This window comes from Carcharodon carcharias, chromosome 2 (genome assembly GCF_017639515.1).
Source record: "Carcharodon carcharias isolate sCarCar2 chromosome 2, sCarCar2.pri, whole genome shotgun sequence".
Lineage (NCBI taxonomy): Eukaryota > Metazoa > Chordata > Chondrichthyes > Lamniformes > Lamnidae > Carcharodon > Carcharodon carcharias.
In genome coordinates this window covers 127,090,192-127,113,438 of record NC_054468.1, presented here as the reverse complement: position 1 = coordinate 127,113,438, position 23,247 = coordinate 127,090,192, and the positions used below count along the sequence as shown (strand labels likewise).

General features: G+C 46.5%; 1 protein-coding gene across 1 annotated transcript in view; it reads right to left on the bottom strand.

The window, feature by feature from the left end:
* The window catches only part of LOC121288199 (nesprin-1-like), an 81,087-nt gene that overhangs the window by 20,291 nt on the left and 37,549 nt on the right, over positions 1-23,247 (bottom strand). The window contains exons 18-23 of the mRNA XM_041206633.1: positions 22,408-22,673; positions 19,488-21,648; positions 12,014-12,351; positions 7,566-7,710; positions 5,966-6,184; positions 3,654-3,916 (exon numbers count right to left, since the gene is read on the bottom strand). Of these exons, the coding sequence (XP_041062567.1) occupies positions 3,654-3,916; positions 5,966-6,184; positions 7,566-7,710; positions 12,014-12,351; positions 19,488-21,648; positions 22,408-22,673 (3,392 nt within the window). The remainder of the gene's footprint in view (positions 1-3,653; positions 3,917-5,965; positions 6,185-7,565; positions 7,711-12,013; positions 12,352-19,487; positions 21,649-22,407; positions 22,674-23,247) is intronic.

Below are 23,247 nucleotides of genomic sequence, written 5' to 3'. Positions count from 1 at the left end.
TGTCTAGCTTTATGCATTCAGATGCGAAGAAAAGGCCAACTGGATGAGATACTGTGGGCCTAATGAAAGGCCCTGGCAGATAAACAGTGAAAAAATATTTCCACTAGTTAGTGAATTGGTGATAAGGCATGAACTGAGGATTATTACTGGGAGAATCAAAGGGGAAGTCAGGAGAAATGTTTTCACACAGAGGGTTATTAGACTAGAGGATGCTGTATGAAAAAGGACTATGAAAGAAGAGGCTGTAACGTCACTTAAAAGGGAACTGGATAAGGATTGATAAAAGATGAATAAGAAACAATAGAGTGCAAGGGTTAGGGAAATAGAAACATAGAAAATAGGAGCAGGATGAGGAAAATAGGTCATTCTGCCCTTCAAGCCTGCTCCGCTATTCAGTATGATCATGGCTGATCCTCTATCTCATCGCCATACTCCTGCTCTCTCCCCAGACCCCTTGACACCTTTAGAGTCCAGAAATCTGTTTCTTTCTTAAATATATTCAGTGACTTGGCCTCCACAGCCCTCTGTGGTAGAGAATTCCACAGGTTCACCATCCTCATCTCAGTCCTAAATGGTTTATCCCGTGACCCTTTGTTCTAGTCCCCCCAGCCAAAGGAAACATCATCTCTGTATCCAGCCTGTCTAGCCCTGTCAGAATTTTATACATTTCAATGAAATCCCCTCTCATTCTTCTAAACTCCAGTGAATACAGATCTAGTCGGCCCAATCTCTCCTCATATGACAATCCTGCCAGGAATCAGTCTGGTGAACTTCCGCTGCACTCCCTCTATGGGGAGCATATCCTTTCTTAGGTAAGGAGACCAAAACTGCACACAGTACTCCAGGTGTGGTCTCACCAAGGCCCTGTACAGCAGCAGTAAGACATCCTTGCCCCTGTACTTGAGTCCTCTTGCAATGAAGGCCAACATACCATTTGCCTTCTTAACTGCTTGCTGCACCTGCATGTTTGCTTTCAGTAATTGGTGTACAAGGCCACCCAGGTCCCTTTGTACATGCACATTTCCCAATCTATCACCATTTAAATAATACTCTACCATTCTGTTTTTCCTACTGAAGTGGATAACTTCACACTTATCCATGTTATACTGCATCTACCATGTATTTGCCCACTCACTCAACTTGTCCAAATCACTTTAAAGCCACTTAACATCCTCCTCACCATTTACGTGCCCACCAAGCTTCATGCCATCAGCAAACTTGAAAATATTATATTTGGTTCCCTCATCTAAATCATTGATTTATATTGTGAATAGCTGGGGCCCGAGCACCAATCCCAGCGGTACCCCACAAGACACTGCCTGCCACTCTGAAAAAGACCCATTTACACCTACTCTGTTTCCTGTCTGCTAACCAATTCTCAATCCATGCCAATATATTACCCCCAATCTCATGTGCTTTAATTTTGCACACTTACCTTTTATGTGGGACTTTATCAAAACCTTTCTGAAAATCCACATACACCTCCACTGGTTCTCCCTTACCTATTCTGCCAGTTACGTCCTCAAAAAACTCCAGTAGGTTTGTCGAACATGATTTCCCGTTCATAAATCCATAATGACTTTGTCTAATCCCGTTGATATTTTCTAAGCGTCCCATTTTCACATCCTTTATAATAGACTCTAGCATTTTCAATACCACTGATGTTAGGCTAACCAGTCTGTAATTCCCTGGTTTCTCCCTCCCTCCTTTTTTAAATAGTGGGGTTACATTTTCCACCCTCCAATCTGCCGGGACTGTTCCAGAATCTACAGAACTCTGAAAGATGATAACCAATGCATCCACTATTTCCATAGCCACCTCCTTTAGCACCCTGGGTGTAGATTATCAGGCACTGGGGACTTATTGGCTTTCAGTCCCATTAATTTCTCCAGCACTATTTTTTTAGTAATACTAATTTCTTTTAATTCCTCCTTCCACTAGGCCCTTGGTTCCCTTGTATTTCTGGGAAGTTATTTGTGTCTTCCTCCATGAAGACAGAACTAAAGTAGTTGTTTAAGTGCTCTGCCATTTCCTTGTTCTCTATTATAAATTCACCCATTTCAGACTTGAAGGGCCCTACATTTGTCTTCAATAATCTTTTTCTTTTTACATATTTATAGAAGTTTTTACAGTCTGCTTTTATGTTCCTTGCAAGTTTACTCTCAGACTCTATTTTTCCCCTCTTAATCAATCTCTTGGTCCTCCTTTGCTGAATTCTAAAATGCTCCCAATCCTCAGGCTTGCTACTTTTTCTAGCAACTTTATCTTGCAATCTTATAGGTGTAGAGTAGACAGCATTAGCTTAAGGGGCAGTGCTTGTACAGATGCAATGGGCTGAATGGCCCCTTTCCTGCTTGTAATTTCTATGATGGCCATGATGGAAATACATCGCAGCTTGAGATCACCTGGAAGAGTGGGGAGAAAGTCAAGAGAAAACTACAAAATGAACCATGCCATGTGCTGTTGGGAACATTACAGAGTTATTTTCTAATGTTATAGTACATGGGCCTTGGTGGCATTCTTCCATCTTGTAAAATGTTGGTTGGCGCTGTGGTGGTCATTCCTTCATGGTACTTGTAATAACATAAACAACATATTGATTTTTTTTGAAGGGTCATGAGGACTGGAAACGTCAACTCTTTTCTTCTCCGCCGATGCTGCCAGACCTGCTGAGTTTTTCCAGGTAATTCTGTTTTTGTTTTGGATTTCCAGCATCCGCAGTTTTTTTTTTTATATTGATTTAATAATTCTATAATGATAGCACAAGATATTACTCTGTGTCAAACATCACACAAGTTGTGGCTTGCTTGTTGTTATTCCTTTTGAAAAATCCCAACCCATCTATGAGCAGCCCGAGCCTGGTGAGGCACCTATTGGTGAATAAATAGTAATTAAATGGGAGAAATGAGGCTGTGTATCTGGATTGGGGTTGAAAGCTTGTGGCTGGGAACTGGTAATAAGTGGCAGTCACAAAGAGCCGGGCTCAAGTGAAGGAGGCTGACACTGAGCAGTGAGTTTGCACACTCGTTACTCACTGCAAGCCGGATGCTAGATGTGCGTTCATGATACGTAACAGGTGTACATCTGGATTGTTCACACAGCTGCACAGGCAAGGCGGCTCTAACTTCACTGATCTAAACTGCGCACCAAAATATAAGTTGCATTTTCAGTTCAGTTGCTTCATTTTAGGCCACATAGGTCAACAAGATCATTAATAGAATGGAAAAGGAACATCTGGAAATGGCTTTATATTAATTTGTGACAGTAGGACAAGGAGTCAAACAAAAGCAAGTTTCAGATTGACATTGGGCAATTCTTCTTCACATAATACATGAAATGGACTCCAGTGTGGTATAGTGGAGGGAAAAACCCTAGAATCAATTGGAAACTCCAATGGGGTAGGAATGTTGGATCTTTCTGGATGGATGGACCCTAGTTGGCCCTTTTTGTAATTATCTTGCAAAAGTCACCTGAACACCAAACATCTCCTGAAGTACGACCTGCTTGTTGTTGTTTTCCTTAACTAAGAAAGCCCTTCACAACAATTGTCAAAGTTCCCCACTGGTAAATCACTCATTTACCCCCCTTACTCAAGGGAGGTAGAAGCCCCTTTTCTAAAGGGTAAACAACAGCCGCCCATCCAATCCACTTACTTGTCATATCTGTCCTGCATGGCTTTGATCTCATGCATTACAGGCAGGTCCTCGACAGAGGTGGAAGGCATGGCCACATCACGGAGCATGTTCAGCGCTTGCTGTCGGAGCACGGTCAGAGTGGACTGCTCCCGTTCCACTTCCTGCGCGAAGGCATCATGGTACTCCAGGAGCTCGAGCAGCTCGGTCTTCCTCGCCTTTTCAACCGAGCTGTCGGGGAGCCGGTCCTGCAGCTGGTCCACTACAACAGTGGTTGTCTCGATCTGGGAACCAAAGTCAATCCCAACACGGGGGAATAGAGTAACTAACATGAAAATAACTCACGTGACCGACAGAAAACACTCGGGTGAATACACGCCTTCCCTCCGCCCTCACTCCACCACATTGCTAGGAGTGAGTGAGGATCAGAGGCAGGAGATAGGATCAGGGCAAGGCCATTCAGCCCCTCAAGCCTGTTCCACCATTCAGTGACATCAGGAATAATCTGTCTTCTCACCGCCTCCCCACCTTGTGTAACTCCAAAGATGAGAGTTACAATGCTGGGGAAATGGGATCGTGGTAACTCACTCAAAAAATTAGGTCTTGATTCCAAATTCAGGCAAAACACAAAGCGTAGGAACGACAATAGAGCAGAATGCTAAAACAGCATTACAATTAAATTACATAGTAATTCTGTGCAGACAACTTACACTATAATGAAAGTTGTGTTCACATTGCCAACCCTTGATATTTGCTGGCTTTGTTCCCACACCCAAGCAAAGGGTAAAACTGAAACAGATATGTGGGTATTAATGCAGTTGGCCTTGACATACCCAATCAGAATGGAAGACCACTGAACTGCAGGGCTGCGTGAGGCAACTTGGGCTTTTCAAACTTGAAAGGATCAACTGAGGGGAACTTTATGGATATAAATTGTTAGAGAATAAGTAAATTGGGAACCGAATTTAAAATTAAACCATAATAATGGGACAAGGAGACACAGATTCCAGCAGGTCAAAGGGCAAATTTAGGATTGAAATCAGCAATAATTGACCCACACAGAGTGGACCTCCGAATGGTGTTGTAAAAATGCCAAGGAACAATAAAGCATCAGGTGGACAGGGCATTGTTGTTGGATTTCTCTAGATGGATGAGTTGGGTTAGGTTGACGGGATCATCATTATCTTGTGGTCCTGCAATTAACACCATCCTGACCCAGACTTCTACTTTTTGTATGATCTCTCTCTTGCATCCAGTCTCCCTTCTAGAATTCTGCCCAAGCACAAGGAGAAAATCCATTTTAGTCCTTGCTTTCAGTCCTTCACCCCCATCCCAATTTTGCTTCATGACAAACAGCCCAAGAGCTCCTTCGTTCTTCAAATCATTGGGATCCCTGTTTGGGCCTTCATATTTCTACTGTAAAAACGAACACAGTGAGGAAAATATAGTCATTAACCAATGAGCTTATAACAGGATGTACAGAGTACAGGTGTTGCAAGTGGTTTTAGGCGGGCTCTGACCTTGTGTCATGGATGTAACCTTTCCCTTATTTGGAAAGATGACACCTTCAACCAAATCCACGGGAAGGGGGATAAAGACTGAAAATCTCAGCAGGTCAGGCAGCAACAGCTGGGGGAGGCATGGAGTTATCATATCAGCTCGATCAACTTTCATCAGAGCTTTTATTAGAAGTTAGCAATGAAGAGTTCTTGAGCAAGTGCAGAGCCAGGGAAAAAGGAGTGGGAAGGAAGGAACAAAGGGAAAGGTCCGTGATAGGGTGGAAAGGAGGGCTGTCATTTCCTCCTCACCAGAATTTCCATGCTTCCCCCGCCCTCTGCTGTTCTGTTGTAACTATTTGCACCTCCTCCATCCATCCTTTGTTTCTGTTACTTGCCCCATTATCAACCCCCTTTTGCCTCGCCCAGTCATCACTTTGGTCATTTGATCACTCCCGCCCTCCGCCTTATCACAGGCCTTCCTATCGTTCTTTCCTGCTCTTCCCCGGCTCTGAATTGCTTAAAAACTCCTCGGAGGAAGAAATTTGTTCATGTAGCACCATGTCCACCCACGCCATGCAGACATATGTCAATTCCCTAAGACAGACAACAGTGTGGAACGCTATCTACATGGCCTTACACAAACAAATTTTCCGCCTTCCGTTTCTAACTTCTCCCAGTTCTGGTGAAAATTTATCAACCTGAAACATTAACTCCATTTTTCTCTCTCCGCAGGTGTTACCTGAGCCGTTGAGTGTTTCCAATGCTTTCTGCTTTTATTGAAAATTTCTTAGCTTTTGTTCTATTGGGAGCAATGTCTTTCACTCTGCTTTGTACCTTGTCGGTGAGGTTTTTCCAGCCCCGTGCAGCTTCTTCCAGCATTTTCTCCTGCTCCCGAGCTACAGTGCGGAGTCGCGTCCAACGCTGCCACACGGTTGTCATCGACCTGCTTATGGTGGCCTTGCTGGCGTCGTTCCCCAAATTCTCGAGGTGTGAGGCTTGCTCCTCCAGGGTTGTGATCTTCTCATGGAAGGAGTTCACCACAGAGAGCAAGGACTGGGAGTGGAGAGAAATACTGGTGAAACGTGTGGATTAAATTAGAATGTGACGCTTTCACAAACACATAAAACTTAGAATTTAGGATATACAGCCCAGAAACAGGCTATTCAGACCAAGCAGTCCATGCCAGTGTTCATGCTCTACTTGAACCTCCTCCTCCTTCCTTATCCAACTATATCACCATAATCCTTCTCCCGTATCTGATTATTTAGCCATCCCTTAAATGCATCCATACCACTCACTTCAACTACTCACTGTGGTAGCAAGTTCCACATTCTCACCACTCTCTGGATACAGAAGTTTCTGCTGAATTCCCTATTAGATTTCTTGGCGACTATTTATATTGATGACATCAATTCTTCCACAATTAAAAACATTGTCCCTTTATCCACTCTATCAAAACCTTTTATAATTTTAATGCTATCTATTAGATCACCTCCTCACTGCCACCACCACCCCCCCAGTCTTCTCTTTTCTACAGAAGGACACCCAGCCTGGTCATACTTTCATGACAGGTATAATATCGCAATTCAGGTATTGTCCTTGTAAAACCTTTTTGCACCCTCTCCACTGCCTCGATATCCTTTTTATAAAATACGGACTTTTTATAATTCCAGAACCGTACACAGTACCGGGAGCGTGGTCTCCTACTTTTCAATTCTTGGAATTCATAAAAACTGAAAAAATAAAAATGAACGAGAGAATGAAAAAGAGAAGGAGCTAGTTATGAGCTAGTTATTGTTGTGAGCTAGTTATTGTTGTGTGTTAGTTATTGTTGTGAGCTGGCTATTGATGTGAATTAGTTATTGATGTGAGCTAGTTATTAATATGAGTTAATTATTGTTGTGAGATGGTTATTGATATAAGTTAATTATTGTTGTGAGCTGGCTATTGATGTGAATTAGTTATTGTTGTGAGCTAGTTATTAATATGAGTTAATTATTGTTGTGAGATGGTTACTGATGTGAGTTAGTTATTGATGTGAGCTAGTTATTGATGTGAGTTAGTTATTGCAGTGAGCTGGTTATTGATATAAGTTAATTATTGTTGTGAGCTGGCTATTGATGGGAGTTGGTTATTGATGTGGGCTAGTTATAGTAGTGAGCTTGATATTGATGAGTTAGTTGCTGTTGTGGGCTAGTTACTGATGTGAGCTAGTTATTGATATGAGTTAGTTATTGTCATGAGCTGGCTATTGATGTGAGTTAGTTATTGATGTGAGCTGGTTGTTGATGTGAATTAGTTATTGCAATGAACTAGCTATTAATGAGTTAGCTGTTATTGTGAGCTAGTTATTGATGTGAGTTAGTTATTGTGTGAGCTAGCTATTGATGTGAGCTAGTTATTATTATCAGCCAGTTACTGTTGCCATACTGACCTTATGCTGAGTCAGCTTCTCTTCACTTTCATGGCTAGTTGCTGCTTTAGCTGAAGAGAATTCCGACAACTTCTTTTCCGCCTGGTTCATCAGTGCAATGACCTGCTGCCTGGCCTCCTGGTAGTCATGCCACTGGGTCACACATCTAGGGAAAAAGCCGGAACCACACTTAAGTCAGTTCTTGTTTTTAAAAAGTCAACACTCCCTGGAGCAGTGCTGATCTGGATGCATTCGATGGAGCGCTGACATTACCATTAGCAATTGTAATTCAAAGACACTCTACTGTGCCAAGATGTTGCAAAAACTAGGCAGTTTACTTAATGAGTGAAAAGAGAGAAATGGTATTTATTTTCAAGCAGCAATAGAAGCCGGGATTTTCCGCTCCCGTTTGCAGCCGGTGTCATAGTTGGCGGGAGCAGAAAATATTGGGAAATCGCAAAAATCAGTTTCACTACGTTGTAAAACCAGCTTGTGGTCATCTGCTCCACCTGTCAATGGCAGGGCCACGTTTCCCACCGCCACAGGTCAGGAACCTCATTTCAATACTTTAGCATCTCATTATAAACCCTGCTCGTCGGAATCATCCCCCCCATGCCGGATCATGAGCTCACTCACGCCAACATGTTTCATAATGGTACATGAGTGACATGCACCTGGAAACCTGCAATTCACTCGGGACTTCGAGATTCAGTTACCTCCCTTGCTTACAGTCATAGCACCAGGTTTCACAGGCAGCACCACATCACTTTTAGGGGGGGGCTACCAGACCAGCGGTAAGATGGGGGTTGCTTTCAATGGCTGCAGGGCTAGGGCTTGCTTGGGGAAGAGGGGTATCCCAGGGAGTGTGTGGGGGCACAAGTTTATCTGTGTCAGTGGCCTCAAGATGGTGAGGGCTGAGGAGGAAGTCTCTAGAGCCGATGAGGCCAGATGGAGATGTGAGGGTGTGAGAGAGAGAGTGAATGGTGATGTCCCTTGAGCTGGCAGTGAGTGAGATACCAGTGAATGTGCAATGGCCTTGAGAGTTATCTTTTATTCATTCACAGGATGTGGGCGCCACTGGCTAGGCCAATATTTATTGCCCATCCCTAAACACCCTTGAGAAGATGGCAGTGAGCTGCCTTCTTAAACTGCTGCAGTCCATGTGGTGTAGGTACACCCACAGTGCTGTTAGGGAGGGAGTTCAAGGATTTTGACACAGCGATAGTGAAGGAACTTCAAGGGGATGGTGTTCCCATGTGTCTGCTGGTAGTGATCATGGGTTTGGAAGGTGCTATCTAAGGAGGCTTGGTGAGTTTCTGCAGTGCATCTTGTGGATGGTACACACTGCTGCTACTGTGTCAGTGATGGAGGGTATGAAAGTGGTGTCGATCTAGCGGGTTTCTTTGTCCTGGATGGTGTCAAGCTTCTTGAGTGTTGTTGGAGCTGCACTCATCCAGGCAAGTGGAGAGTATTCCATAACACTCCTGACCTGTGCCATGTAGGTGGAGAGGTTTTGGGGAGTCAGGAGGTGAGTTACTCGCCACAGGATTCCCAGCTTCTGACCTACTCTTGTAGCCACAGTATTTATATGGCTAGTCCAGTTCAGTTTCTGGTCGATGGTAGTTCCCAGGATGTTGATAGTGGGGGAATTCAGTGATGGTAATGCCATTGAATGTCAAGGGACGATGGTTAGATTCTCTCTTGTTGGAGATGGTCATTGCTGGCACTTGTGGCGCGAATGTTATTTGCCACTTGTCAGCTCAAGCCTGGATATTGTCCAGATCTTGCTGCATGGACTGCTTCATTATCTGAGGAGTGGCGAATGCTGCTGACCATTGTGCAATCATCTGTGAACATCCCCACTTCTGATCTTATGATAGAGGGAAGGCCATTGATGAAGCAGCTGAAGATGGTTGGGCCTAGGACACTACCCTGAGGAACTCCTGCAGTGGTGTCCTGGAACTGAGATGATTGACCTCCAACAACCACAACCATCTCCCTTTGTACTATGTATGAGTCCAACCAGCGGAGAGTTTTCCTCTGATTCCCATTGACTCCAGTTTTGCTTGGGCTCCTTGATGCCACACTCAATCAAATGCTGCCTTGATATCAAGGGCAGTCACTCTCACCTCACCTCTGGAGTTCAGCTCTTTTGTCCATGCTTGAACCAAGGCTGTAATGAGGTCATGAGCTGAGTGGCTCTGGCAGAATCCAAACTGAGCATCAGTGAGCAGGTTATTGCTAAACAAGTGCCGCTTGATAGCACTGTTGATGACCCCATCCATCACTTCACTGCGTGTGGGACTTTAGAGTGATGAGACAGTTGCCTCACCATGGCAACATGGATGGGATCATTCATCCTCTTTCTGCACTGGATGGCCAACATCTTCTGTGCAGCGTTGGCCCTGACCACCACTGCCATCGCCTCCCAAGCTGGAGTGGTGAGATTGCTGGACCTCCTGCAACCAGAGTAGGGATAGGGGACATCATGGCGGGCCTCCGAAAGGCATTCCAGGGACAGGTCACGGAACTCTTCTTGGCTTTTGGGGCATGTCTTGACTGGAGCAGTCCTGGACTGCACGTGTTGAGAATTGTGTGATCGGCTGCAGTTTAGACATGGCACCCAGAGTGAGGAAACAATGAGGTAACGGCGTGGCAGGCGATTCAGAAGCTGCCCGCCAGACAAACAGCATGTTTTCCTACGGCTGCCTTATTAATGAGGTGGGCAGTGGATGATACGGTGCAAAAATCCGCTCTTGCAGCTGGAAGGAAAAACATCTTTTTTCATGCCTGCCACCACACTTGGTGCAATTCAGGGAAAATTCTGGCCTCACAATGGGATAAATCAGTCATTATGCCCACTCCAGCAGGGCCTCAGGATGTAGAATAGGCCTAGGATGAACAGCTTCAGTTGAGGAGCTAACATCGGCCCAGGCAAGAAGGAATGAAAGGCATCCTTCTGTAATTTTGGTGATTCCAGACCCTTTGGTCCATCAGTGCGAAGAACTCATCAAATCTTCACCTGGTCACTCACATGACAAATGGAAGCAACTGCTCAAATTCAGCCTGACCTTTGCAGTCAATTTTCAATGGATCATGGATCAAATTATACACAGCTATCACACAAACCGTAAATTACAAGAATGACAAGTCAATTTCTATTTGGTTAAGGGAGGAGAATTGGCCAGGCCACCAGAAGAACTCCATGCTCTTTAAATCATTCCATCCACCAAACAGGGCCTCAGTATAACATCTCATCCGAAAGACATCTGTACCTCTGACAGAATAGCACTCCCTCAGTACCATACTGAGAGTGTCAGCCTAGATTTTATGCTCAGACCTCTTCAATGAGGCTGGAACCCACGTCCTTCTGACTCAGTGGCAAGAGTGAGCAAGCTAGGCCAGTGGTAGGCAAATGGATGGAAAACCAGGTGAGTTGCAAATTGGGTGTGTGCCCCTCGATGCCTGACAATCAGATATGTGTGAGGTTGTCAGACAGAGCTTGGCGGGCTAAATCATAAAACTATTGCACAACTTCTCCTCCTGCAAATGTTCGCTCAATGCTTGAACAGATTTTCCAAGATTTTAATGGAACTTAATTACACAGAATTTATAAGACATAAAAAGGTCAACAGATCCATGCCAGTGATTATGCTCCACATGTGCTTCCTCTCATCCCGTCAGCATATCTTTCTATTATTTTCTCCCTATGTACTTATCTAGCTTCTCCTTAAATATACCTGTGCTTATTATCTCAGCCATCCATATGGTAGCATGTTCCACATTCTAGTGGCTCTCTGGGTAAAGAGTTTGTCCTGAATTTCTTATTAGGTTTATTAGTGACTATCTTCTACCCTTAGTTTTGGAATCCACACAATCAAAAATGTCATCTCTAAACTCACCTCATTGAATGCCTTTACAATTTAAACACCAGATCACCACTCAGCCTTCTCTTTCTAAAAAAAAAGCTCCAGTCTTTCCTGATACTTGTAACATTTCAGTTCTAGCACCACTCATACAGTGAAGATCTTGTGGTGCAGTGGGAAGCACCCTTGCCTCTGTAACCAGAAGCTCTGGGTTCAAATCCCACCAAGGAAGGTGTGTTTGTAATGTGGCCAAACAGGTTGCGAATCAACTTCCAGGAGAGATTCCTGGCCAGCCATATTATGGAAAGAATGTTAGAGCCTCTACCATCACTATCCATAGCTCCAGACTACAACACGCCTGTTGCCACAGCAATTTGGACTCCCTGAGTGAACTGTAACACACCAGTGTTCTTATGAGTCTTTCTTGCATCTTCTCCAATCTCCTATATTCTTTTTGTAATATGGAGAAAAGAACTGGGCACTGTATTCCAAGCCAGTTCTGGTTGAAAATCTGCCCCATGTTGTATCATTGATGACCAACTCAATGACACTGCAGCCTCACATTGTTTATGTAAAGATATTGACCCTATTTGAGGAATTTACCTTTGGAGAATGTCTTGCTGACCTTGAGCTTGTTGCTCAGTGTCTACTCTTCTTTGCCGTAATGAGGCCAAGCTCTGTTCCACTTGCTCTCGCCCTGCCACGTTGATCGAGGGCAGTAGGTCGGGTATCAATGCCTCCAACTCTACCAGCTGGCTGGCTAGGTCTGCTTCTGTGGCGAAGAATTCATCGTGCCTCCTCAAGGTCTCCTCTGAACCCTCCACATCCAGACTGTCACCCATCTGCTGCAAGAGAGCACTGGCATCATCCAACCAGTCACCAGCTGACTGAGCTGCCCGCTGATACCGCTGGATCAGACCCTGCACCTTGTCCAGGGATGTCTGGAGGGGGAAGAGAAATTACCATTATCACTCTGTCGAAACAGTTGTCACATCGACAAGGCAGTACTACTTAACCTGAGCAGTCTCCAACAGTAAAATTAACAGGGGTCCTGTCACTCCTTAGGTTTGTTCATAATATTTTTCACAAGATTCACAAATCTCATTTCCCTGCCAATGAGGGACAATAGCCTAAGGAGAGTTCCCACTTAGTAGCAATGCTGGACTGGAGGGTAGACTGTAATGCCAGAGAGAAAGCTATAATACTGCAGAGTGGACTGTAATACCAGAGAGAAAGCTATAATACTGGAGTGAGGGATGTAATGCCAGAGAGTGGGCTGTGATACCGCAGAGAAAGCTATAACACTGGAGGGAGAGCTGCAATACCCGAGAGTGGACAATAATAGCAGGGAGAAAGCTATAATGCTGTAGAGAGGGCTGTAATACCGAAGAGTGACACTGTAATACCAGAGTGTGGACTGTAGTACTGGAGAGAGCCATAATACTGGAGAGAAAGCTGTAATACTGGAGAGAGGGCTGTAATACCAGAGAGAAAGCCATAATGCTGGAGAGAGGGCTGTAATACTGGAGAGAGAGAGAGAGAGAGAATTTTAATACAGAAGATATGGCTGTAATAATGAAGAGTGGATAGCAGCACCAGAGAGAAAGCTATAAGACTGGAGAGGGGGCTGTATTCCAGAGAGCGGACTGCAATACGACTGGAGAGAAGGCTGTAATACTGGAGAGTGGACTGTGTTAATACCAGAGAGAAAGCCATACGACTGGAGAGAAGCCTCTAATACTGGAGGGTGAACTGCGATAATACCGGAGAGAGGCAGGAGTGTAGTACCAAATTTTGAGGTGGAGCTGTAAGGAAACGTGTTGGCCATATCATTTCTGAATCTACTATTATGTTGTTTTTCTATGTATTAGTCACTTGAGTCCCTAAACGTCAGTAAGGCTATGCTTTTTAAATATTAGTGCCGGTAGCATTTTATTTCCAACCATGTAGTATTTTGAAACATTATCTTTAGCATAGCTAGAACTTCATTATGCAGCAGTTTAATTATTTTATTCAAGCCTATTAAAAACATGAATTACAGAAAACTTTACTTACTTCTGACTGGGGATGGTATATATAGAGACCACTGCTTTTCTTGATTTATATTAATAACCTAGAGCTGGGTGGATAGGGCACAATTTCAAAATTTGATGATGATGCAAGACCTGATAGTATTGTGAACTGTGAGGAGCATAATGATAGACTTCAAGTGGATATAGACAGGCTGGTGGAATGGGCAGACACGTGGTAGATGAAATTTAATGTAGAGAAGTATGAATTGATATATTTTGGTCAGGAAAATGAGGAAAGGTGACATAACATAAATGGTACAATTCTAAAGGAAATGCAAGAACAGAGAGACGTGGGTGTATGTGTGAATAAATCAATTAAGGTGGTAGGGCAGGTTGAGAAAGCTGTTAATAAATTATACTGAATCCTGGATTTTATAAAGAGGGGCACAGAATAGAAAAGCAAGTAAGTTATGAACCTGCATAAAACACTGGTTCAGTCTCAACGGGAAGGATGTGAAAGTTTTAGAAAGGGTGCAGAAAAGATTTACGAGAATGGTTCCAAAGATGAGAGACTTCAGTTATGTGGATAGGTTGGCGAAGCTGGGGATGTTCTCCTTGGAGAAGAGAAGGCTGAGAGGAGATTTGTTAGACGTGTTCAAAATCATGGGAGTCTGCATAGAATAAATGAGGAGAAACTATTCTCATCGGCAGAAGGTCAAGAACTCTAAGGTGATTAACAAAAGAACCAGAGGGAACATGAGGAAAAACTTCTTTATGCAACAAGCGGTTCAGATCTGGAATGCATGACCTGAGCCAGATTCAAATGCGGTTTTCAAATGGGAACTGGATAATTATCGGAAGAGAAAAGATTTTACAGGGCTACAGGGAAAAGTTGGAGGAGTGGGACTAGCTGAGTTGCTGTTGCAGAGAACTGACACAGAGAAAATGTGCTGAATGGCCTCCTTCTTGCTGTAACCATTCTATGACTCTAGTATAGATACATTGAAGGAACTTGATAAACACATGAGGAAGAAAGAAGCTGAAGGCTACCCCGAGTGTGATCAAGAAAGGTGGGAGGAGGTTTGTGTGGAATATGAACACCAACATAGACAAGGTAGGCCAAATGGCCTGTTTCTGTGCTGTAAATTCCATGTAAAACTGCCAGCAGGAAATACATACAGTATATTGCATTTCACATCCTCAGGCCTTCACAGCCAAGGAATTGATGTTCAGAAGGCAAATGCAGCAGGGTGTCTGGGGATACTGATGCTGGTTTAGATCCCGGGAACCTTGAGTTATAAAGCTCCTGAAATGTCTGTTTATGAGAAAGCTGTGTGCAGGGAGTTGTAAGGTTTGTATTTTTTTTTACAATCAGAGGGCTGTACAGGAGGGTCACTGCTGTTGCTGCTGCTGAACATTGACTCAGAAACATTCAGCAGCAGCAGGATGAGGTCCAGGGCCCTTCCCTCCGCCACCTCTTCACCTCCACAGGCTCCGGATGCATAGCCACACCGCGAGCTCTGGACATTCCGGTCAACTCTCAACATCCGGCCTGAACTCAAACTCCAGGAATTCGTGGCCAAACTTGCCCTTGCGCCCCACATAATAATGCAGGTAGAACTCACTCTACATGGTCTTCATGCCAGCCACGCCTACGAGTCTCGCAGCCTCATGTGGCTGTGAGAGGATTTCCTTCCAGTTCTGATTGTTTCCATCAATGAGGCAAACCACCACCACCACCACCACCACCACCACCGCCCCCCCCCCCCACCCCCCATGCATGTTACACTCATGGAGGGCTTGGCCTAAATAGCCAAGTGACTATGGTACTGGGCTTGTAATCCCAAGATCAAGAGTTCAAATCTCACAATGGCAAACTATGAAACAATGTAACTTCATCTGAAACAGATGGAAACGGGTTTGTACTCGAAAGAGTTACACTCCTGGAAACAAGTAGCTTCAATATTGGAGGTGGTGAGGATTAAAATCAACAGCAATCTTACAGATTGACAATCCAGTCAGACAATTAATAGAGTGGATTCCACTGAGATCAATGGAAAGAAAAACCAGGTGGGGCATATAACAGATGGCCAATCAGCAAAGGGAAGTTTGCCATTGAGCGGTGAATATTAAAGCCTTTAAACTGGAGGTGGAGTGGCGGTCCAATGTGCTCTGGCATCACCATGCCCCTGCCCTGCCGCCAACCTCCTCTCCACCCCTCCCCCCAACCTCCCCAACAACATCACACCCCTCCCCCCAACCTCCTCACACCCCCCACCCATTCCCCCAAACTTATCACACCCCTCCCCCCAACCTCCTCACACCTCCCCCCACCTCCCCAACCTCCTCACATCCCTCCCCGCCTCCCCAACCTCCTCACACCCCTCCCCGCCTCCCCAACCTCCTCACACCCCTCCCCCTGCCTCCTTAACCTCCTCATACCTCTTCCCCCAAACTCCCCAACAACCTCACACCCCTCCCCCCAACCTCCTCACACCCTGCCCCCCCCACCTCCCCAACCTCCTCACACCCCTCCCCCCAAACTCCCCAACGACCTCACACCCCTCCCCCCAACCTCCCCAACCTCCTCACATCCCTCCCTCCAACCTCCCCAACAACCTCACACCCCTCTCCCCAACAACCTCACATCCCTCTCCCCAACCTCCCCAACAACCTCACACCCCTCTCCCCAACCTCCCCAACAACCTCACACCCCTCTCCCCAACCTCCCCAACAACCTCACATCCCTCCCCCAACAACCCCCAATCCCCCCCTCACCATCATCCAAATGCCCCTCTCCACCCCCCAACACCCCTCCTCCTCACTCCCCAATTCCCCAACCTCCTCAGCAGCAGCGCAGCGATGAGTGAAATTGACCCGACAGACCCATTTCAAAAAATCCAAACTCTCAACCTGAAAGTTGCAATTTTTTTAAAACTGGTCTGTCAGGTCCTAAGCCCAAGCACCCCCTACCCCACCAACCCCACCCCACCCCCAACCCCCCCCACCCCCCCCCCCCCCCCCCCCCCCCCCCCCCCCCCCCCCCCCCACCCCCTGCCCCCAAGCCCCCCCTCCACCTAGGCCCAGTGTTTGGAACTGTTGGTGCCCCATCTCTTGGGCCCTGGTTGGAACTGCTAGACTGGACTGGCGCTCTGGTGCATTCTGACAGCACAACACCACTGGAGAGAAGGCTGTAATACTTGAGAAAGGACTTAATACTGGAGCAAGAGCTGTAATATTGGGAGAGGGCTGTAATACCAGAGAGAACTGCAACATTGAAGACAGGGGCTGTAATACTGGAGGGAGGGCTTTAATACTGGAGAGAGGGCTGTAATACTTGAGAGAGGGCTGTAATACTTGAGAGAGGGCTGTAACACCGGAGAGAGGGCTGTAACACCGGAGAGAGGGCTGTAACACCGGAGAGAGGGCTGTAACACCGGAGAGAGGGCTGTAACACCGGAGAGAGGGCTGTAACACCGGAGAGAGGGCTGTAACACCGGAGAGAGGGCTGTAACACCGGAGAGAGGGCTGTAACACCGGAGAGAGGGCTGTAACACTGGAGAGAGAGCTGTAACACCGGAGAGAGGGCTGTAACACCGGAGAGAGGGCTGTAACACCGGAGAGAGGGCTGTAACACCGGAGAGAGGGCTGTAACACCGGAGAGAGGGCTGTAACACCGGAGAGAGGGCTGTAATACTGGAGAGAGGGTTGTAATACTGGGGAGGTAGAACTGTAGCGATGGTGAAAGAGCTGTAATACTGGAAAGAGGACAGTAATGCTGAAGCGGAGCTGTAATACTGGAGAGAGAGGGCTTTAATACCAGAAAGAGAACTGTAATACTGGAATGAGGGCTATAATAATGGAGAGAGCTTTAGTGCTGGAGAGGGGGCTGTAGTACCAGGTTAGGGTGACCAACCGTCCCTTATTTTACGAGGTCATCCCATATCAGAATTAACCGTCCCATGTCCAAGGCTGCATGGTGCCGGGACGCTTTTTTTCCCCAACCTCTAAGTTTCACTGATGAGTAGTACCCAATCTTCTCCTGTTTACACATTCTCACATCTCTGGCACCACACCCCCCCGCCCTACCCCCTGCTCAGACGGACCCCCGTGCCAGGATACTTGCCTGTCCCTTAATTTTCTATGCAAGAGTTGTGCCAGATAAAATTGAAATATTGGAGAAAGAGTTGTAATACTGGAGAGGGCTGCACTACTGGAGAGGGAAAGGGCTGTAATACTGGGGAGAGAGGGCTGCAATATTGGAGAGAGTGGGCTGTAATATTGGAGAGGGCTGCAACACTGGAGAGAGAGGGCTGCAACACTGGAGAGAGAGGGCTGCAACACTGGAGAGAGTGGGCTGCAACACTGGAGAGAGAGGGCTGCAACACTGGAGAGAGAGGGCTGCAACACTGGAGAGAGTGGGCTATAATACTGGAAAGAGAGGGCTGTAATACTGCAGAGAGACAGCTATAATGCTGGAGAGAAAGAGGGCTGTAATATGGGAGAGAGTGGGCTGTAATACTATAGAGAGAGCTGTAACACTAGACTGAGAACTGTAATACTGGAGAGAGGGCTGTAATAACAGAAAGAGAGCTATAATACTGGAGGGAGTGGTGTAACAGTAATATTATTGGACTAGTAATCTAGAGTCCAGGCACAGGTGCAACTCCCACCACGGAACATTGAAGAGCAAGAAAGATTTGACTGAAGGAAAGATAAAAGTAGGCAGAAAGGAAAAGTAAATAAAAATTTAAAAATTACATTTGTTTTATAATCTCTAACAACAGTTGACCAGTTGAGCCTCAGCTAGAGTATTGCATCCAGTTCTGGGCACCGCACTTTAGGAAGCATGTGAAAACAGTGGAGAGGGTGCAGAAAAGATTCACGAGAATGGTTCATGGGATGAGGGACTTGAGTTATGAAGGTAGATTGGAGAAGTTAGGACCGTTTTCCTGAGAGAAAGGAAGGCTCAGGAGAGATTTGATGATAGAGGTTCAAAATATTGAGGGGTTTGGGCAGAGGTAGATAAAAAGAAACTGTTCCCACTCGTGAAAGGATCGAGAATGAGAGGGCACAGATTTAAGGTCATTAGTAAAAGAAGCAAAAGTGATATGAGGAGAAACTTTTTCACACAGCGAGTGGTTAGGGTTTGGAATATGCCGCCTGAGAGTGGTGGAGGCAGATTCAACTGAAGCATTCAAAAGGGAATTAGATTGTCATCTGTAAAGAAAGAATGTTCAGGGTTACAGGAAGAAGGCGAGGGAATGGCACTGGGTGAGTTGTTCATTCAGAGAGCCAGTGTAGACGCAATGGGCTGAATGGCCTCCTTCTGAACCGTAACAACTCTGTGATTCTAGTGACTTCTTGCAGGGATGGGGTGGAATAGTTTAATTTGTTCACCTCTCTAGGTCAGAAAGGTTGAATGGCATTAATAATTACTGCTTTGTTAACAGGGTACCACCCTTATCATTCTGTGGTGAGTTTGATTCAAGTTTAACTTGCAAGTCCAGCAAGTTTTTAAAATTGGGATGGAGGCTAAAGGGTGAGGTCTGTGCAGAACAAATGTTGGGGAAATGGAAATCAACCAGAAAGTTTGGAAATTTGCCATTCAAGGCGTATCTCTTATTCCTCTGAACTTGCAGGCTGATTTCCTTAATAACGGCATCTGTCATTAACACACTATTATGTTTCCAGCAAGATCTGGGCCATTATTTCAGTGAGCAAGTGATGAACAGGTTCCAAAGGGTGGAAAGAGATGGTATAGATTTCTTTCAGAAAATAACATTTTGGGATACAGTCTATGAGTAAATTGAGGCATGACTTGTGGTAAGTGTAGCATGGCTTGGGAGAAGCAGGTGACTTTGGGCCGATGGCTCCTAAAGCTCTCCACTACTGGTGTTTTCTTCATCTCATGACTGGGCCTGTTCCAGACTAACTTGAAAGAAATTGATTGCTATGGTTAGTCAACAACTCCATTACTGATGCATCATATGACTAACAGGATGGTAGAAGGTCAACTGGATAGGATTTGGCCTCTTCTTATTTAGCAGTTCCTATTAACTAACCTTCTTGATGCTCAATGTCTCCTGGACTTCGGTCTCGAGTTTGGAGAGCTCAAGCAGGTTGCTCTCCACCTGTGGAGGCATCAGCTCCCTGGACTCTGTGTATTTCTCCTTCTCTTTACTGCTCAAGGCCGCCATGATCCGAAGACTTGACTGCACTTCCTCCTCAAGGATCTGGGATTTCCGTACCTCTTCCTGGATGCTCTGAAGCTTTATGTCCAGGTTCGAGGCTGCGCTGAGGTCTCCCTTAATCTGCCGCAGCCAGTCCAGGGTGTGCTGGATTTCAGTCTGGAAGTCGATCCTTTGAATAAGTCTGCTCTCGCATTCCATTATCCTCGCACTGATCGTTCCTTGGGCCGACTGTAGCTCCTCTTTCCAGGCTTGTATCTGTTGACTCCTTGCCTCATGGGCTCCGCTGTCCAGCTCGGGTGAAAGCTGTTCCACTTGTTCAACCAACCTCTTCAAAAGGGAGCTGGCATCCTGCATGCCCCCCGCCAAGGCGTGGTAGTTCTTCAGCTTCTCCTCGATGGAGAGGGTCTCCTCGTTGATCTTGACAAGCTCTTGGCCCAGAGCCCGAAGCTGCGCCTCCAGCTGCAGGGACGCGGCCTCATGGTCTTGGTGGGCCGCGATGGTGTCGTCCAGCAGCGCCACTCGCAGCTCAATCTGCCGCTTCAGGCGGCCGTAGAGGCTGGCCAGGCCGGCCATCTCATCGGGTTGCCACGGCTGGCCGGAGCCGCGGAAGGTCTCCTTCCTCTGGTTCAGGTCATCCACCGCCCTGCCGAGGCCGGTCACCTCACTGAGGAGGGCTCTGTAATCGCTCTGCACTAGAGCCACCTCCTTTGAGGACAGGCTCAGATGCCCTTTGCCCATCTGAATCAGCTGGTCCTCCAGTTCGCTCAGTGCCTTGCTGGTTAAATCAATCAGCGAGACGTACTCTTTGCGGCCCGCAATGACTTCCTGGATCTTGTCGGACTTTTCCTTGGCCAGGGCTACGATGCAGTTGAACTGTTTGGGCAGAACATTCAGCTTCTCATCCAAGAAGGAATGATCAGCTTCACTCAGCAAAGGCAGCAATTCCCGCCCCGCCCTTTGCACCAGCAGGAGCAGGTTTTCATACTCGGGGGATTGTTCCAGAACCTGCTGGTACTTGCTCAGCTGGGAGGACAGCTCTGCATCACTGCTCATGAGGCTGATCTGTGGGAAGGTGACAATATCCGCCTGTTTTAGCCAGTGGCACACCTTATCCAAATCCGCCTTGAAATACTTCCGGGAGACCAGGATCTTCTCCAGCTCCTGCAGCCTCTGGGCGCTTTGCTGCAGGGCAGAGTCATACATGCTCTGCAGCTCCTGTAGCTGGGTCATGATCTCAGCCGTCTCCTCCTCAGTCGCTTCCTTCGCCAGTTCCCTGCCCTGGGCCCACAGGGCCGTGACGTCCGCCTGATACTCCTTCAGGCGGCTGCTGATGTTCTTGCAGGTTCGGATCTGCTTGCCCACATCGAGGGGCATGAGAGCCACGTGCTTCTGGGATGTAGCCACCCTCTCGTTCTGCTGGATCCAGTTGATGGCGAGGCTGGCGGCCATAAGGAACTGCGTGCGGTCCGACAGGGCCTTGCTCAGGTACTTCCTCCGCTGGCCAACCGCCTCACTCAGGGAGTTCATCTTCCCGTGCAGCGCGCTCAGGGCCCTCTGCAGCCGCTGCCTCTCGTCCAGACCCAAGCGGGCCAGGATTTTCTCAGCTTCCTCCGTCAGCGCTCCATGAGTCAGCTGCTGGGACTCCAGCTCGTTGCAGATGGCAATGTGGTCCAGGAGGAGCGTCTGCGCCAGCTCTGCCGGTGGGCTGCATCTCAGGGCCTCGGCAAAGAGGTGGGTCTGGCCATCCGCCCAGTCCAGTAGGTCATCGAGCTTGGCCTGGCACTGGCTCAATTCCTCCAAGGTCAGGACGGAAGCCTGAATTTTCTTTTCGATCAGGTCCTCTAAGTGGGCCCATTGCTTCTCAAAGTGGCTGGTCTGCTCTTTGATCAGTTCCTTATCCTCGGGGTTCAAGCGATCCATTAGTTTTTGCTTCTGCTCCTTCAGGTCATCCAGGACAAATTTCTGAGCCTGCACGACGCTCGCCAGCATCTTCAGAGCTTCCAGGTGCTCAGCTGTACTTTCAGCATCAGTTCTGTAACAAATAAAACAATAGCAGAATGAGAATGTGCCGTGTTCTGCCCGAAAGAGTGACAACGATTACTCCCAGTGAATTTCTTTGGTTTAATTAGAGGGATCATTTTCAGACTCCGCTCTGAAGCAGGGTCCCTTCACCTACTTGGAGCACACGCTGGGAATCTGGAGTGTTATGTGTGATCTCTTATTGTGGATTGGTGACAGAAGGTGATAAGCAGCGGATGCTGAGATTTCCATCGTGTGCTCTCAGTGAGTGGGCCTCCCTGCTGCAGGCCAAAAGCGGCAACTGTTCCCGACAATGTAAAGACGTCACAAAACGTCCTAACTTATGGATACTTCCTGCTGCACTGACACATGGCTGATACAGAAATTACACAGAGAGGTCAGAGAAAGGTAGCTAGACAAATAACTAGACAAATAGATAGATGGGTAGCTAAGTAGCTAGACAGATAGCTAGATGGACAGATGGACAGACAGACAGACAGATAAAGATTACTAGGTATAGAGAGACAAGATATTTGGAGAAACAGCTAAAAGAAAGAAGCTACATTTATGTAGTATCTGCCACATCTTCAGTACAGCCCAAAGTGCTTCATATCCCATTAAGTATTGTTTGAAGTGTAGTCATTCCTGTATTGCAGAAAATGCAGCAGCCATTGTACACACAGCAAGACCCCATCAATTAGCAATGGGAGAACTTAATAGATAGACAGGCTTGATAGATAGGATAAATCTGTCTGTCCAACCAAACACTCACCTGGCTAAGTTGTCCCATTCTTTTGTGAACTTGTCCAAAAGCACCTCCACAATACTCATTCGATCGTGATAATCTCTTGCTCTCTGCTGGTCCTCCTCTCTCATTGACAGAAGAGCATTGATCTGGTGACACAGCTCCAGCCACTGGTTGCTTAACTGGCCGATCTCGGAGTGTTCTGGTGATTCATGGCCTTCTGTCAGACTACTGACCTTCTCTGTGAGCGCAGTGATGTTAGCTTGCTTGGACTGGAACTGATGACCCAGTTCCTAAATAGAAGAAAGAAATGCAGAATCTTTCAATGTATTAACATGCCAACAGCTTATTAATCTGAATTCTGGACTTAGCTGGTAAATGTGAGTATGACCTCATCAGCAAAAGACCATTCGGGTCAAAGGTGAGAAAACTCACTCCAAGTTGCTGCTCACTTCCTTAAGATGTTGGACCTGGGCTTGTTCAGTCCCAGATTCAACTGAATGAAACATGGAAAACCTCTAAACCTTTGTAACATCTGGCAGCATACTGCAATCTAACTGGAATCTGAATCAAGTGTCAAAGCTCCCATTGACCGATTCAAAGTGAAACTGCACCCAAGACAATTCTGATATGTTTTAGGATTGTGGCCTTTAACACAACAGTATGAATACCCGAAAGTTAAATAGGAAAGGTTAAAACTGCTATACTGGGTACCCGAACTCAGCCATTCAGTGTCAATTAATGGGAGGTCAATCCAGTCAATTCCCTGATGTGAGGCACAAAGGCTACAGCAATGCTCTTGCAAGGGAGAAGGGAAAGAAGATAGGGTAATCCACCTTGGGGAGGGCAACCTTGGTGCCTGCTAGC